The sequence below is a fragment of the Myotis lucifugus genome, unplaced genomic scaffold (assembly GCF_000147115.1).
Source record: "Myotis lucifugus unplaced genomic scaffold, Myoluc2.0 scaffold_30, whole genome shotgun sequence".
NCBI lineage: Eukaryota > Metazoa > Chordata > Mammalia > Chiroptera > Vespertilionidae > Myotis > Myotis lucifugus.
In genome coordinates this window covers 9,500,060-9,516,898 of record NW_005871078.1, presented here as the reverse complement: position 1 = coordinate 9,516,898, position 16,839 = coordinate 9,500,060, and the positions used below count along the sequence as shown (strand labels likewise).

Genomic DNA, 16,839 nt, shown 5'->3' with positions numbered 1-16,839 from the left:
CTTAACTTTCTTTTTTTTTTTTTATAATATATTTTATTGATTTTTACAGAGAGGAAGGGAGAGGGATAGAGAGTTAGAAACATCAATCAGCTGCCTACTGGGGATGTGCCCGCAACCAAGGTACATGCCCTTGACTGGAACCTGGGACCCTTCAGTCTGCAGGCTGACGCTCTATCCACTGAGCCAAACCAGTTAGGGCGTGACTTTCTAATCCTCAACTTCCATAGCTGTAAAATAGGGATAATTCATTTGTCTCATAGGATTGTTGTTTAGAGTAAAGAATAATGCATATACAAGGTGAGCACAGTGTTTACTAACAATGGAAGTGGTGGTAAGGGGAGGAGAAGAAATAGTTGGTATTTTGACCATTATCCTATCCTTTATAATAAAGAGCTAATATGCTAATTAGACCAAACAGCAGAACGAGACCGTCTGGACAAAGCCGGGGCTTCGAGGGCCGAGCCCCTTGCACAAATTTCATGCATTGGGCCTGTAATTATCATTATAATGATTATTCTCATTATAACGATCATTATTATTATTGTCATGTTGACTTTTTTTTTTTAACCCGATGAACACTGTAACAAAAGTGATTGTTTCCTCATTTGTTTTTGCCATCAGAAATTAGTCATATTTGTTACCTGCCCATCGTTGGCAGGTGTACAGCATATCACAGCATGCGTTTTATTAACTCTCCTCACCCTGGTTCCAGCTCTGCTCTCACTCCCTCTGTTTCTCCTCAGCACGTCCTCACTTACTCATTCACTCACCTCACCAGGGCTCGCCCCTTCCTGCTGGTTTATACTATCAGGGTTTCCCTGGCACGCTTCTGCTTCGGGCCAGACCTGGAAATGTCACTGCCTTGCTCAGGTTGATTTATTGCTGAATCCTAGCATAGCACTCAGAGTCTGAATCTTTTAGCCCTTTCTCAATGCTCTCCTGTCTGGCTGCTGTGTAGTAGTAACAAGAAATCACTCAGTGAATTCTTTGAGGCCTACCTAGAAGGTAGATTCCAGAAGAGAAGATTTTCTTTTGCTTATGCCAGATTCTCAGGGGTGCTACCAGTCTGAGAAAAACACTTTACCAAATCATAATAAGAGATGTTTTTTATTTTCTGGCTTTGTTTTCCTCCCACCATTTAGGTAATTGGTGAGTTTGGGCTGTTAATCCATTCAAGAGTCAATTCGTGGTTAAAATTTCTCTTGCAAAAGCAAGTTTCCTTGCAGTCCTCAGAAGGAGGGGGTTGGGGGTAAGGAGGTTGGGAAGTATAAAGGAGAGAGCATTGATTTACCTCGGAATCACCCTCTCTCAGAGTTATCTGGGGACAGCACACCTTGGTTGGTGGACTGTCTTCTGCGCCCCCTTGTGGCCATGCAGGGTTTTCCTGTGTCAGGGTTGTTGGATGCCCTCAAGCATTCCTGTTTTGAGCTGATAATTCCTCATTAGCTCTTCAGATGCTTTAGAGAATTTCATTTTAATACAATAAGCTCTGTGCTAAGGATGTAAAAAGAATTATTTTATTTATATTAGCAGAAATATATTACTTTAAAGTAGCAGAAGTCGCCATGTGATGTTTAAAGGGTCATATGCAAAATCCTATGAATCCATGAAATTTGTTTAGAATTCCAGAATCGCCCCATTCAAGGTAGTTCATATGAGATTAGTTTTATTAAGCTAAGATATAAAAATAACTAGATTTTTGAATATTGTTACCTATTATAATGTTATAGATGATGTATTAGTTGATTTTTTTTTTTTTACATACAGCTCTTACTATCTGCACATTTGAATCTATAAAGGAATAGTGGTTCCAAGAATTTACATTCTAAACGCAGGACTTCTTAATCTAGTGATAAAGAAAGAGAACGATCACAGGAGAGGTCGTAGGATGCGCTACAAGTACCATCACTGTTCTCACCAGTGGCAGCATCACTAATGTTCACTGAGCACCTACCACATGTCCAACCCAACCCTACTATATTTTTAGTAACTTTTTGACTTGCTTATTTTTAGGTATGAGAAGTTCTTATGCAGGAGATATTTATCGACCTTCATTTATTCAGGATAATGAGCTCAGACACCTAGTCCTTAAGGTAAATAAAGAAATGTATTTGCCTAAGTTGCATTTGCCCTTTCATTTCTATTTGAATGGGAGGCAGATTTCCTTTAGTTTGCTTTCTGTTCTAAACATACAGGTCTCTACATTACACCAAATTTCCTTTAATATAAAATTTAACTTACACAAGTAACCATGTCTTAGTTTGGGCTAATGAAAGTAGAGAGGGAAGCGAGGCACTTCCTAAAATATGGAGCAAGGCTCGTCTTTAACGCCAAGCCCCTCACACTGCCGAGTGCACTCACCTCTCATACGCTAGGACCTAGTCCTCACCGGTACCTCCTGCAGAGCCGTCTGTCTTGTATCCTGTTCCTTCAGGATCCTGTTCTCTGCCCATGAGCCAGCCACTGCTTACTTAATGAGTTGTTAGGCCAGGCTTTGGCATGGGTTTTTGGATTCACTGGTCTAGAGGTTTATTTGACATGGAAAATATGACCACGTCATTGGCTCATCCTGCCCCCAGGACTAAGTGTCTTGATCTTGTGTTATGACTACTGGGCTTTAACCTATAGTTTGGTTAAACAAAAAGATTCCTCATGTCCCTCTTTTATTTGAACAGCTGAATTTAAATATCATATTCCTGATACAAATATAACAGATTTTTTGCAGACAACAAAAGTATTTTTAAAGACGGTGAAATATATAGTATGCTTTGGAAGCTTTCTCACTGATTTTTTTTTAAAGCCATAACTTAATATAACCCCCAGAACACGTCTGCCTAATTCACGCCATGTTTGTTTCCAGTTGGTAAACATTAGTTTAAGAAATGTCAGGTGGGAGTGCCAGACTCTTCCTCTGTCCACACATATCCATTTCCAAGGTTGCTGCACAAGGGATTTACTGGGTATACTTATGGAAGTTGCCATCTATGAGAATTCTTAAAACTTAGTTTTGATTAATAGCTTATCATTATTCAAGAAGTATAAAAAGATGTACAGTAAAATACTTTCATGCCTTCCTCGTCCCCAGTATGCACATCTTTCCATCTGCACACATCCACAGGCAGTCGTTACTGATGGGTATCTCTACGGAGTTTCTGTATGCAGGTGTGTGGAATTTGGTATAGGTAATTTTTACATTGTGAAATATTTAACTAAATAATCCCTGGCTGAACTTCCCATGTGAAAAAAAAAACATATTAATTTAGTCAGGGGTCCAAGGTAATGTTCTTTATAAATCTATTTATATACATCTTAAGACAATTTCTTAAAATTAATTTTACTACATTTATGACCACTCTGTTGGTTTTATTGCTACAACAGTTTCCTCAGAAAGGGAATGGATGTGTGTGAGAAAGACAGATGATATTTTTAAAATTTATTTTTGTATTTTTATATCCTAGACTGCAGAAGGCTTCCTGTTTGTGGTTGGATGTGAAAGAGGAAAAATTCTCTTCGTTTCTAAGTCAGTCTCCAAAATACTTAATTATGATCAGGTATGCAAAGGATATTTCCCACGCTATGTTTAGATTTTTTGAACAAAGATTTCAGAGCTCTTTTTCTGAACCCTTTTTTCTATTGGGCTGTGTCCTGGGTTGGATTTTGTCTTTTGATAGTATGGTAACTTTTTTAACAGAGTGTTAAATCTAAGTTACACCATAAATTCACAGTTATTTTGTGACTTCCATATGATATGATAATATACTCGCTTTACTTTTACCAAGGGTAAAGTTTATTTTTTATTTATTTTTTTAATATATTTTTTATTGATTTCAGAGAGGAAGGGAGAGGGAGAGAGAAATACCAATGATGAGAGAGAATCATTGATTGGCTGCCTCCTGCACGCCCCCTGCTGGGGATTGAGCCCGCAACCCAAGCATGTGTTTTTGACGGGAATCAAACCCAGGACCTTCTAGTCTGCAGTCCAGCGCTCTATCCACTGAGCCAAACCAGCTAGGGCGCCAAGGTTAAAGTTTAAAATAAATCCTAATATGACTTAGAAGTAACATATATGAATGGGGGAATGTTAACAAGAGTTAATGAGAGTAAACAGAATACCAGTGGTGAGGTGTTTGTGTGTACCCAGTTATGGCTGGCTGTGCATGTATTTCTTTTTCTATCTACAGGTATGACCCTGCTTTTAACACTGTTGTTCTCAGACAGTGTAGTAGATGCATCTTTGAGATTAACTAAAAACAATTTTAACAAAAGAAAGTATTATGTCTGTATGAAGATAGGTAGGAAAATTATGGTACTGATTTTAAATGAATGTCTACTTTATATATAGGCTAGTTTGACTGGACAGAGCTTATTTGACTTCTTACATCCAAAAGATGTTGCCAAAGTAAAGGAACAGCTGTCTTCTGACATTTCACCAAGAGAGAAGTTAATAGATGTTAAAAGTAAGTGCTCATCTCAGTGTGCTTACCATTTCATGTAAATATAATTAGTACTTAAAAGTACAGCTATACAATGTTCTTGAAAAGTTAGATTTTTAAAAAAACACAATATAATTATATAGACAATTCCTGTATTCATATAAAAATAAATACTATATTCATATGAAGATGCTTTGAGGAAAATGTGATTGCTTCATATTCACTCTTTTTGTATGCTAATAAAATCTTCACAAGAAAGTATCTTTTGGGATAAAAAATTGCTGAAGTTTTCACTATTCAGCTATTGCTGAGAGAGAATTATTCTCTTATATGGGTTAGGTCTATTCATTCTGAAACACCATGTATAATATTGCTTGGGAGTTATAAGTATTCTTTATTTTCTCTGAAAATGCTTACCTTCTCTGAAAATGCTTAGTGCCAAATAATCATTTATAATGTAAAATAATGATACTTTTTGCCATTGATTACTATTATAATTGAGGTTTTTTTTCTTTTTAACTTTTATTTCATTTAAAATGATCTTTATGCTCCACCCCTTCGGGGGGGTATAAAAATAAGTTGAAAGTTTGTAAGTTATCAAAAATATGATTGCTTGACATGTACATTTTTTGGTATGTTTCACTTTCTGGCTTACATTGATACTGTTTTAAATAACCATTTCTTTTCTATATATAGAAAATGTAATAGATGATCAGAAAAGTGTTAGGAGATAAATTTCAAAATTGCTTAAAAATATTCTTTTCTACCTATTCTCTTGCCTCTTCCTCCTGTGCAAGCGGGTTTGCAAGTTCACAGTAATGTCCATGGCAGAAGGACTCGAGTGTGCTCTGGCTCCAGACGGTCCTTTTTCTGTCGGATGAAGAGTTGTAAAGTCTCTGTCAAAGAAGAGCACGACTGCTCACCCGATGCAACGAAGAAAGGTATCGTTGTGAAGTGCCAGGTGGTTTAAGGCGTGGGTATGAAGTTAGTGTCCTAATTAACATCTCTGCACTTTAGCTGACCCCCCTAGCCCAGTGGTCGGCAAACTCATTAGTCAGCAGAGCCAAATATCAACAGTACAATGATTGAAATTTCTTTTGAGAGCCAAATTTTTTAAACTTAAACTATATAGGTAGGTACATTGTTATTAACTTAATTAGGGTACTCCTAAGGCTTAGGAAGAGCCACACTCAAGGGGCCAAAGAGCCGCATGTGTCTCGCGAGCCGCAGTTTGCCGACCACGGCCCTAGCCTGATAGGGAGGAAGATTGCTCTGTGTTGTATTAGGTCTAGTGGGAGCTGAGTGACCACTGCCCTCACTGCAGTGGATTATAAAGAACCAAAGTACACACCCTAGGTATCCTCCTTTAGGAGTTCATATTAACATTAGAGGGGGTGAAGACATGTAGACCAGCTGGGAGAACCTCAAGATACATTTCAAAAGATCTGTTCCCCAATAAGGCAGACCCTAAGGAATGAGCAGTGGACACATTGAAGTTTTAAGAGGACAGCTTGGTGACATGCTTGTCCACCATAGTGAAAGTTGAATCCTGAGTTGAGAAGTGCCCAGTATGGAAGAGAAGATCGAGCCTGCTAAGTCTATGGCTCTGGCACCTTCCAGAAGTTTACCAGGCTCAAATCTTCAAAACAGAATACCAGCGGCAGCCCCAGGCCATCTTGCTGGAAGGAATGGAGAATGCAAGCCTATGGACAGGTCACGACCATGAAAACACAGGCAACATCTCTTTTCCAGGAAACCTTCTCTGACACCCTCCCCTTTCTGATTGGCTTGAGTCCTGGGTACCCACTTTTGGTAATCCTATCTAATAAAGAGGGAATATGTTAATTGACCCTCATGCTGTTGTGCACCTGCCTCTGGAGTCCCCCAGTCCCCTCAGCCCCCCAGCCCCCCAGGGCTGGCCCGAGGTGCAGGCAAGCCTCAGATGGTGGCTGCCCAGCCGCCCAGGGCCGCCCGAGGCTCAGGTAACCAGGGCCGGCCAAGGCTTGCGCTGCTGGCAGTGGCAGCAGCAGAGATGTGATGGGGGCATCGCCTTCCCCTGATCTCCGGGTCACCTCCGGCCCCCGAGGACTGTGAGAGGGGGCAGGCCAGGCTGAGGGACCCCCCATCCAGTGCATGAATTTTCATGCACTGGGCCTCTAGTCTATTCATAAAACTGAGCATCTATTATATTTGCTGCCGTTTCCACACTGTATTGAAATTATATTCTTTTATATTTGCCTCTCACACTAGAATGAGAGATTCGTGTCTCCATAGTTCCTCGCATATAGATATTCACACATTTACTGATGGCATAAGTGACCGTTCTCCTGTCCTTTGTTCCTGATTGGTGGACCACATAATTGACTCAGAGCCCAAAGAATAGTTAAGAATCCAGTGAATTAAATACATTGTAATGTTTTTGTTTTGCCCAAGAAGCAATTGGGACATATTTAAAAAGTTTTTATCCCAAGAAGTTTTTAGCAAATGCTATGGACTGAATTGTGTCCCCTAAAATTCATTTGTTGAACCTCTCACCCCTCAATGTGATGGTATTTGGAGATGGGATCTTTGAGATGTGATGGGGGCATCGCCTTCCCCTGATCTCCGGGTCACCTCTGGCCCCCGAGGAATTACAATGTATTTAATTCACCTAAATCTTTGGTTTAGGTGAAGTCATGAGAGTGGGGCCCTCATGATGTGATTAGTGCCCTTAAAAGAAGAGACACCCGAGAGTTTACAGTCTGTGAGCACAAAGCTATATGGTAGGTCTATGAACCCTCACCAGAACTCAGCTATGCGCCCATCCTGATCTCAGAATTCCAGCCTCTACAATTGTGAGGAAATAAATATCTGTTGGTTAAGCCACCCAGTCTGTGATCGTTTGTCATGGGATCCGAGGCTAAGACAGCAAACAGCTTGGACCATTTTCTGTATCATAGCTCCCAGAAGTAAAATGAAAAGGCTCTGTAGTGGGAGCCAAAGGAATCTGGGGCTTATGGGAGATAAATGTGTTTATTCAATGGGCACTCTACAGTTTGGTTTGAAATACGGAACTACAAGTCACAAATTGGTGGTAGGACTCTGCCTTGTCTGGCTCTTTCTTCTTTGTGTCACCTTAGATTTTTTTACTTCATTTTTTGTGTGAAATTCTAGGACAGCATATGACTGAATATATCCAACTTGGTGGATTTTTCTTAGCTATGGGAGCCCAAGTCAGTTGCTGATGATAATCTTGGAAGTATAAAACTTTCCATGTGTGGTCTTTTAACCCTTTGCAAAGATACAAAAAGGAAAGTTACACACCCTTTAGACAGCTGCGTGGTTCTGTCATAGTATTTTGAGGCAGTCTTGTAAATATTGAATCTTAAGCAAAAACACATGTGTATAGTCATAGGTTAAAAAAAATCTAAACATCATTCTTGAAGAATGTAATAATCAAACTTTGGTACTTCCATGTGGTTTCTAAAAGGATTTTTTAAAAAAAATTTATTATTACAAGTTTGAGATTTATAGGAGAGGCAGGGAAATATTCTTTCCTTTGAAATAAATATTGATAATCTTACTGGAAAAACTACAGATATTTTAAGAATATTTGGCAAATGGTCAATAAAAGCTGATTAATAGTTGAATTCTGTGATGAGCTGAAGGAACTGACAGATTTTTAAGTCCCTCTAATGTTCCAGGTTCTCATCTAAGCTCTGCTTCACATCAGCCATGCTGGTGGCCGGGTTTTAGGACGGAGTGGAAAGGGCCTGGGCTCTGAATTTATTAAGGTTTTAATGTCGGGTCTGCTGCTTAACAACTGTGCCATCTTAGGCAGGCTCCTCTCAATCTGTGGAAAATGGGGTGATGGGCTGCACTGTTTCCCCATAACGCACATATTGAAGTGGAAGCCCTAGCTCCCCATGTGAGGGGACCTGGAGATAGGGCCTTTAACGAAGGAATGAAGGGTAAGTGAGGTCATAGGAGTGTGGCCCTAATCCAGTAGGACTGGTGTTTCACAAGAAGAGGGAGAGACACCTGGAATGCACCCCCACAGAGAGGAGGCCACGTGAGAACACATGAGCGTCTCCTGTCTGCAAGTGAAGCAGAGGCCCCAGGAGAAACCAAACAGCCAACCCCTTGATCCTGAACTTCTAGCCACCAGAACTGTGAGAAAAGTAAATTTCTATCGGTTAAGTCACCCAGTCTGTGGTATTTTGTTACGGCAGTCCTCACAGACTGATAAGATAGGTATACTATAGCTCATGGGAGCAGGGTTAGGATTGCATGTGGCTAAGTGCAGTGCTTGGCTCCTAGTAAGCACTCAGTAAATGAAAGCCATTATTTGTGACTCAGAGAAAAAAGAAGGAAAATAAAAGGGCAAGAAGAAAATTAGTAATTATTTAAAATCTATATGCCCAGCATTTTGCTTAAGTACCTAATTCAATCTGCATAACAGTACTGTGCAAACCACCCCCATTTTGCAGATGAGGAAACTGAAGCCCTAAAAGGTTATGCAGTTTGTCTAAAGTCACAGAGAAAGTGGCAGAGTCAAATCTAGCATTAACATCTGTATGCCTTCCACTCTGCCGCGCCACCTATGAGAGGAGCTGCCTAGATGCCAAAGGCTATTAATGACAGAGAGCCACCCTCGGCGATTTCTGCAGTGGAAACACATCTAGGGGTTGGCTTCCCTTGTAGGAATGCACTTCTGCCCACACACGGAGGTTCAGTCCCACATCAAGCTGGGCCACACAGATGCCTGCACTGGGAGTTACATAGCTTCTCAAAGAACTTTTTAGTCTGCTCAAGCACTTGAACCAAATATTCACTTGACACTCCAGCGCTGTGGGCCAAAGGCATGAGGCCAGTCTGGCCTAAGGAATGGTAAGGGCATGTGTTAACAATCAGTAAGGCCCTTCCTCGCAGTGCCTGGTGTTTGAGAACTGCCTACAGACAGACATGTAGACAGATGCCTGGACCAGGATGAGGTTAACGGCACAATGGATCCCTGGTACACCACATGGATGACTTCCCACACATGTGATCATTTTGGATTGTGCTTAACCAAGGAGAAGGTCTGTCGAGTGAAATAAACATTTTGCATATAGTTACTACTAAATCATTCTTTCCAGTAATGATTAGCCAATGTCATTGACTATTTTAAGATCACTCCCTATTAATGATGAAAGTTAATAAGGGTATTTTTCTTCCCTTTTACCATGACATGTTACATTAACTTTTTTTGTTATTTTTAAGACTATTTTTTAAAAATGTTTTTATTGATTTATTTTTTAGAGAGAGAGGAAGGGAGAGGGATAAAGAGATAAAAACATCGATTGACTGCCTTCTGCACACCCCCTTCGAGCCCAACCCTGGCATGTGCCCTGACCAGGAATTGAACCAGCAACCTCTTGGTTCATTGGACGATGCTCAACCACTGAACCACACCAGCCAGGATAAGACTATTTTTTAGAGCAGTTTTAGGTTTGCAACAAAATTGAGAGAGTTAGAGAGATTTTCCTTATATTCTTGGCCCCCACACATGCATAGCTTCCCCCATTATCAACATCTTCCACCAGAATGGTATATATATTTTTTTCACCAAGGATGAAACCCACATTGACACATCATAATCACCCAAAGTCCATAATTTACCTTAGAGTTCATTCTTGCTGTTGTACATTTTGTGGGTTTAGACAAATATATAATGACATATGTCCATCATTATAATATCATACAAATTATCTTCATAAAAATTCTGTGCTCTGCCTATTCATCTCTTACCACCACCACCCCTAGCAAACACTAATCTTTTGACTCCATAGTTTTGTCTTAGTTACATTTAAATATTAAAAAAGAGAGTAGAAAACAGCCCTTTTAATGATAATTAAAACTGAATTTAAGATTTATGGAATGGCTATTTCCAAAATTAGCCACCAGTCACTCATAGCAACATAGGTTTGAACTGTGTGGACATGCAGATTTTTTTTTAATAAACACCGTACATGTATTTTCTCATGATTTTCTTAATATTTTATTTTCTTTAGCTTTATTGCAAGAGTGTAGTATATAATACATATAATGCGCAAAATGTGTTCATTGACTTGTTATTGGTAAGGCTTCTGGTCAGCCCACATACCACATTGTTCAAGGGTCAACTGTACTATTCTCTCTGATTTTTTGTGTGTTTGAGATTTTCCATAGTAAAAGTTTAGAAAAAAATAGCAAGAGTGACACTAAAAACATGATTTCTACCCTGATTCTAATGTCATAGATTTAGACATTGAAAAGGATTCTAAGATAAGAATAAAATTTCTCTTGTATCTCAACTTGTGAAATCAAAGGTTGATGAAGGATGGGTGACCACTTCCAAACATCTTAGGTATTTCTTAAGTTTATCTTAGTAAGATAATCAGTCATACAGTAATGCACCCAGAATCCATTGGCTTCTTGCGCAAGTGTGGCAGATGCTGTCAGTTCCACATGACGTAGCCTCTCAGCACCTACCCCTTCAAGGGCACCCCATCTGGTTTACAGTGTCTGACCCCTGTGATTCTCTTTGACCTCTTTCTCTGGTCTTTGGCGCCAGCATACTTCCCTGGGTTGATGATGGTGACATTAAACAGGATAAGGGTTAAGTGATGAACTTGGTTCAGGGTTGGAAGGGAGAATGACTTGTAATTTAAGGTACCTTTGGACCATGGAGGAGGTGATGTGTGTTAGGTGTTGAACACAAGGTCCTGTGCATGGCTTACAAAAGTCAAACTGTTGCCTGCTCTGTCGCCATTTCCCCATCGCAAACCATGCTCCAGCCACGTCTGACTGCTATCTCTTGACTCTCAGTTTGCAGTGGCTGTTCCCTCTAACTGGAATACCTTTTTGTAACCCTCCTCCCCCCCATTATCCAGGCAAGTCCTGTTTGGACCCCTGTGACAGAGCACTCACTGTCATCAAATAGCAGGGCATTGGTGGCTCAGAGAGGGAGCTCTGGAGCCAGCTTGTCTGGATGTAAACCTTGGCTCCACCCTCCCTGCCGTGACCTTGGTGTTAACTCTCAGTTTCCTAACACAGTGGGGACAAGAGTAGAACACCGCACAGGACTAATTATACATTAGTGTATGAATTATACATTTAAAGCACTTAAAACAGAGCATAGCTCATCAAGTGTGCTATAAATCTTTGCTGATACTATTGCTGTTTTAAAAGAATCGTTGTAGTAAAAGTCTTATCAAATAGTGCTGATTTAAAACAGTGACTGTCCTGGTCTTTTCTAAAGGTTATCACAAATGGTTGAGGTAATTTTTACTAGCCCTTTTTTTCTTCTTTTTAATCTTCAAGTCACTTTTTGTGTGGATTGCCATACTCTGTGGACTGCCTGCCTTTTATGCCTGTGTTGCATTTCATTGTTTTCTTAAGCATTTCCTGGTATTTGAGCATACGGATTATCTTCAGTTTTTTTATTTTTCTAGTTGGACCTGTTTGACAAACTTTTCCTGTGAGTTAAGCTTGGGATTTTTTTTTTTTTCTGAAAGTGAAATTTGAGTCAAATTTTATTTTTATAATACATTTATTATAAATTTCTCCAAGTGGTCTCTAAACTTTGTCTATAATCTAGTATAACCATTATAAGTACTAACATAAGAAATTTAAGAATGTATACATAATTATCCTTTGAATTTATGAATATAAATTATATCAAAATTTTAATAAGCTGAAAACAGTATCTTTGTGGCTAAGGGCAAGAGAGCATGAAGTTTAACTTTTTCTAACATATAAATTACAATATTTTTAAAAATTGACTTAGAAATAAATAAATATAGACCTGTTTAAACCTAAATTAAAGCAGTCTGCTTACTTTTTGATATAGTACTTATAGTTTAATTCCTGAGGGAAAATAACCCATTAAGAATAAACTGGTCAAACACAATATGATTTCAATGAAATACATTATTTGAGTATTTCAAAGCACATTATAACTCATGTCAATGTAAGAAATGTAAGAATTCATAATGATTCAAATGCTATTTTATCTTTTTCCCCCCAGTTTTATTGAGATATAATTGACAAATGCTCTTTTAAAAAAAACTTTTGAATTAGATCATAGGAAATTCTGCACTGTCCACTGCACTGGTTACTTGAGAAGCTGGCCTACAAATATTATTGGAATGGAAGAAGAAAGGAACAATAAGGAAGACAGCAATTTCACCTGCCTTGTTGCCATTGGGAGATTATATCCAAATACTGTCCCACAGAACAGTGGAGAGGTTAAAGTGAAACCAACTGAATTTATAACCCGTTTTGCAAAGAATGGAAAATTTGTCTATGTGGACCAAAGGTAACATTTGTATGCCTTAATGACTAGAGTTCAATGGGATATTGAAGGCTATTAAAATGTGGCTTAGGACTGTTGGACTTTTTCTTTTAAGGCTTCAAAACAGGAAATAAAGTTTAAATGAAATAACAATATGGATATTACCAGTAAATTTGTTCAAGCCAAAATGTAAACTTGGAATATTTCTTAGCCAGTGGCGCAGAAACTGGGCCTGGGTCTCTGGCCACAATTTCACTGGCAGTGGATTGGGTGGGTGTCCTCTGGAGTAGCCTCGTGCCTGGGTGTCCATTCTGTTTTGCAGCTCTGGTCTGGGTTAGTGATGCCCCTGAGTTACTCCTCCCCGAGTCCACTTCCCTACTGTCCTGACCATGTATGGACCTTCAGGATTCTGGAAGGAATTTGTTCACCAATTCTAAGTTTCTTTTTAATTTTACAACCAGGGCAACAGCAATTTTAGGATATCTGCCTCAGGAACTTTTGGGAACTTCTTGTTATGAATATTTTCATCAAGATGACCATAGTAAATTGACTAACAAGCACAAAGCAGGTATGCATTGAGTGGGGTAAGGTTTGGGTACTTTTTATTTTTTTTAAATATATTTTATTGATTTTTTACAGAGAGGAAGGGAGAGGGATAGAGAGCCAGAAACATCGATGAGAAACATCGATCAGCTGCCTCCTGTACGCCCCCCACTGGGGATGTGCCTGCAACCAAGGTACATGCCCTTGACTGGAATCGAACCTGGGACCCTTGAGTCCGCAGGCCAACGCTCTATCCCCTGAGCCAAACCGGTTCTGGCAGGTTTGGGTACTTTTTAATTGTAGCTTCAACTCTTAATTTCTCATTCCTGTGAAATCCAAAACTTGAATTAATCCTCAAAAGTTTGATTTATATAGTGGTAGACTGTTATACTAATTATGATCTTTTCTTGTTAAGTTCTACAGAGTAAAGAGAAAATATTTACAGATTCATACAAATTCAGAGCAAAAGATGGCTCTTTTGTAACTTTAAAAAGCCAGTGGTTTAGTTTCACAAATCCTTGGACCAAAGAACTGGAATATATTGTGTCTGTCAACACTTTAGTTTTGTAAGTAATTTTTTTATGTTCGTAAGACCTTTTATTAATTTCAAATGAATATCTTTGCTTTCCTCTTCTCATCTTGCTAACTCATTAAAACTGTCTTACCTTCTGGCTTTATATTACAACTGAGATATACATTGAGTGGCCAGATTATTATGACCACCTGACGTTTGTAGGCAAATTAGCCGTGCACTGCATCGTATGGGATATGGAAGCCAAAGGCCTGTTCCAATACCTTTACTGTCTGCAGTTACCAAGATAAAACGTCTCCAATCGCACAGGAACATAAGGATTGGACAGTCGAGCATTGGGAAAAAGTCATGTGGTTCGATGAATCACGTTTCCAGTTGCATCATGCAGATGGCAGAGTGAGAATTTGGCGGAAACAGCATGAAAGCATGCACCCCACATGCATGAGTACAACCCTTCAGGCTGGTGGGGGCAGTGTTATGGTTTGGGGCATGTTTTCCTGGCATGATTTGGGCCCTTTAATTCGTGTGGAACAACGTCTGAATAGCACAACATACCTAGGTATCATTGCTGATCAACTTCATCCTGTCATGTTGATGGCGTATCCCAATGGAGATGGCTTCTTCCAACAAGACCATGCGCCATGCCACGGTGCTCGTATTGTGCAGGAGTGGTTTCAAGAACATGAGGGAGACTTTACCTTGCTCAGGTGGCCCCCACAATCACCACATCTCAATCCAATTGAGCATTTGTGGGATGAAGTTATAGAGCCATCAGGCAGCTGGTTCCACAACCATCAAATCTCACAGAACTGGACAGTGCTATTCATCAGGCATGGTGTCAGATTCCTTGCATCACCTTTCAACATCTCATGGAGTCAATGCCAAGAAGAATCGCCGCAGTATTGAAGGCAAAAGGTGGCCCAACGAAGTACTGATGGGGTGGTCATAATAATCTGGCCACTCAGTGTATATTGAGTACTTCACTCACTGTCTGTTGGCACTAGTTCTTAGGATAAGCTGAAAGTTTGCCCTTATAAAATATATCCCTTTTTGCGTAGTATAAAATATGACAGTGAAGTGCTTTCTTCAAACCTCTCCTTCCTACCCTCCATGGCTGTGTCTTATCCCATCACTAAGTGAGATGGATGTGACTTTAAACTGTATATCACTGTAAGAAGTTGTTTGTCCTCCACATCATTTTGCATGAACATCTTCTAAGCCTGGGGTACCACAGGTGGCTGTGCAGAGCCCTTGGTGGAGGGATGAGCAGAAATTCAGCCCAAGCACTGCTTGCCAAGTCCTGGTCTATGAAGGAAGAGCCAGCTTTTCCTCATTTGCGCAATATGCTAGCATGGCCCTGTTCTAAGTTTATTCTTTTTCTGTACTTTTTTTAAATTGCTACAATGTTTCATCAAACCTATTTCCTTATTTATAATATTTAGCTTTATTTAAAAGCTGCTGAAGCTCTTCCAGCAGTATCTGGCTACCTGTTCCAATAACCCTTGCCTTCTTATCATCAGTGTATGAACTGACAGTTTGTAACTATGACAACATGTACTTTATAGGGTAATAGGGCATTTGGTACTTAGCACATTAGTACCTTGATCTCTGGTGGTAATATTAACAATATGCATATATAAAAAAATTAAATACAGTTACTCTAACACTTTCCTTAAAAATGGTAGAAAAAGCACCATTTTACTGGCAATGAATTGGGTGGGTGTCCCAATCTAAAAAAGATGTCACTGCTGGTGTTTCTAAATTCTAGGGGACACAGCGAGCCTGGAGGAGCATCGTCACTTCCTTACAGCTCTCAGTCATTGGAAGGTAAGCCTAGGTTTAAATGATGGAAACTTATTACCAAGACTATTACTCTTGTTACCATCTTTTTCTGTCCTGGAGAGGTAAAAATCTCAAGGTGAAGTTGAAAAGACTTCTGTGGGTTCAGTTGTCCTCCACAGAATTCACACAGTACTTTGGTCACACCTCCGTTATAATCTTAGGTTGTATTGCAGTTCGTTGTTCACTCAGTGGGCTGACCACAGGCTGAGTTCTCTGAGAGTAGGAATGGTGTTTTATCCATCCTCTCTCCCTGGCAGCTAGCACAGTTCCTTGTACTTCGTGGCACTCAAAGTATCAGTTGGCCACATTAATAAAAAGCATTAAGGGGAAGTTTTTGCTTATATCCATTTTTCACCACAGGAATTACATAATATGGCCCTTGCATAAGTAAAAATATTAGGAAATATTAAAAATAAACTAGTATTGCTCTGCCTTTAGTATCAGTATTAAAGTGGGTGGGAACTGTCTGTACTCAAAGGCTACAGGTCAGTGACTCTCTACACATTGATTCATACACACTTTTGAATAAACATCTTAAACCATCATGCATTATGTTGGTAATGAAAGCATGAATGTTTCTAACAATTTAAGATGCGGCTAGTCTGTTTCTTTTAAAGATAGAAATATTTGAAAGAAATATATCAACCAAAGATAAATACTTTTTTAAAGTCCTCAATTGAATTTTCCTTCTGTTGTTTAGAGTCCTGTGTCAGTGTGCCTGGACTGTGCACCGGCACAGTGCTTGGTGCTGGCAGTATCGGCACAGATATTGCAAATGAAGCTCTGGACTTACAAAGGTAATGTTTCATCTTTTGCAAATATTACAAGAAAAGTTATTATGCTTATAAAACCAATATTCCAAAATCAGTGTTTCCTCTATGCAAACAGTAACCAGTTCAACAATATAATGGAAGAGAAGATCACCTTTACGGTAGCAACAAAACAGATAAAAAGGTAATTAGATATAAATTTTACAAGAAGTATCTAGAACTTCATGGGGAAAAAAGTTAAAATGCAGATGACTTGAATAACTTTCCCGATATAAGTTGTTTTTTAATGGGAAGACTCAGTATTGTAAGGATGTCAGTGTTCCCTGAACTAACCTATGAATTCAATGTGAATCCAGTCAAAATGTTTTTTTTTTTAGAATCCAACAAGTGGTAGTAACTACATTAGAATATCCAGCAAAATTC

At 39.3% G+C, this 16,839-nt stretch overlaps 1 protein-coding gene across 5 annotated transcripts in view; it reads left to right on the top strand.

The window, feature by feature from the left end:
• The window catches only part of ARNTL2 (aryl hydrocarbon receptor nuclear translocator like 2), a 55,335-nt gene that overhangs the window by 26,643 nt on the left and 11,853 nt on the right, over nucleotides 1-16,839 (top strand). For 2 of the 5 annotated variants that reach the window (XM_006086775.3, XM_023752325.1), the window contains 10 exons: nucleotides 2,014-2,093; nucleotides 3,459-3,551; nucleotides 4,343-4,457; nucleotides 5,231-5,374; nucleotides 12,516-12,753; nucleotides 13,191-13,297; nucleotides 13,688-13,838; nucleotides 15,573-15,631; nucleotides 16,347-16,443; nucleotides 16,535-16,600. In XM_006086775.3, the coding sequence (XP_006086837.1) occupies nucleotides 2,014-2,093; nucleotides 3,459-3,551; nucleotides 4,343-4,457; nucleotides 5,231-5,374; nucleotides 12,516-12,753; nucleotides 13,191-13,297; nucleotides 13,688-13,838; nucleotides 15,573-15,631; nucleotides 16,347-16,443; nucleotides 16,535-16,600 (1,150 nt within the window). Of the gene's footprint in view, nucleotides 1-2,013; nucleotides 2,094-3,121; nucleotides 3,163-3,458; nucleotides 3,552-4,342; nucleotides 4,458-5,230; nucleotides 5,375-12,515; nucleotides 12,754-13,190; nucleotides 13,298-13,687; nucleotides 13,839-15,572; nucleotides 15,632-16,346; nucleotides 16,444-16,534; nucleotides 16,601-16,839 lie in introns of those variants that run through there. The other 3 variants (XM_023752327.1, XM_023752324.1, XM_023752326.1) reach the window with 3 other exon arrangements.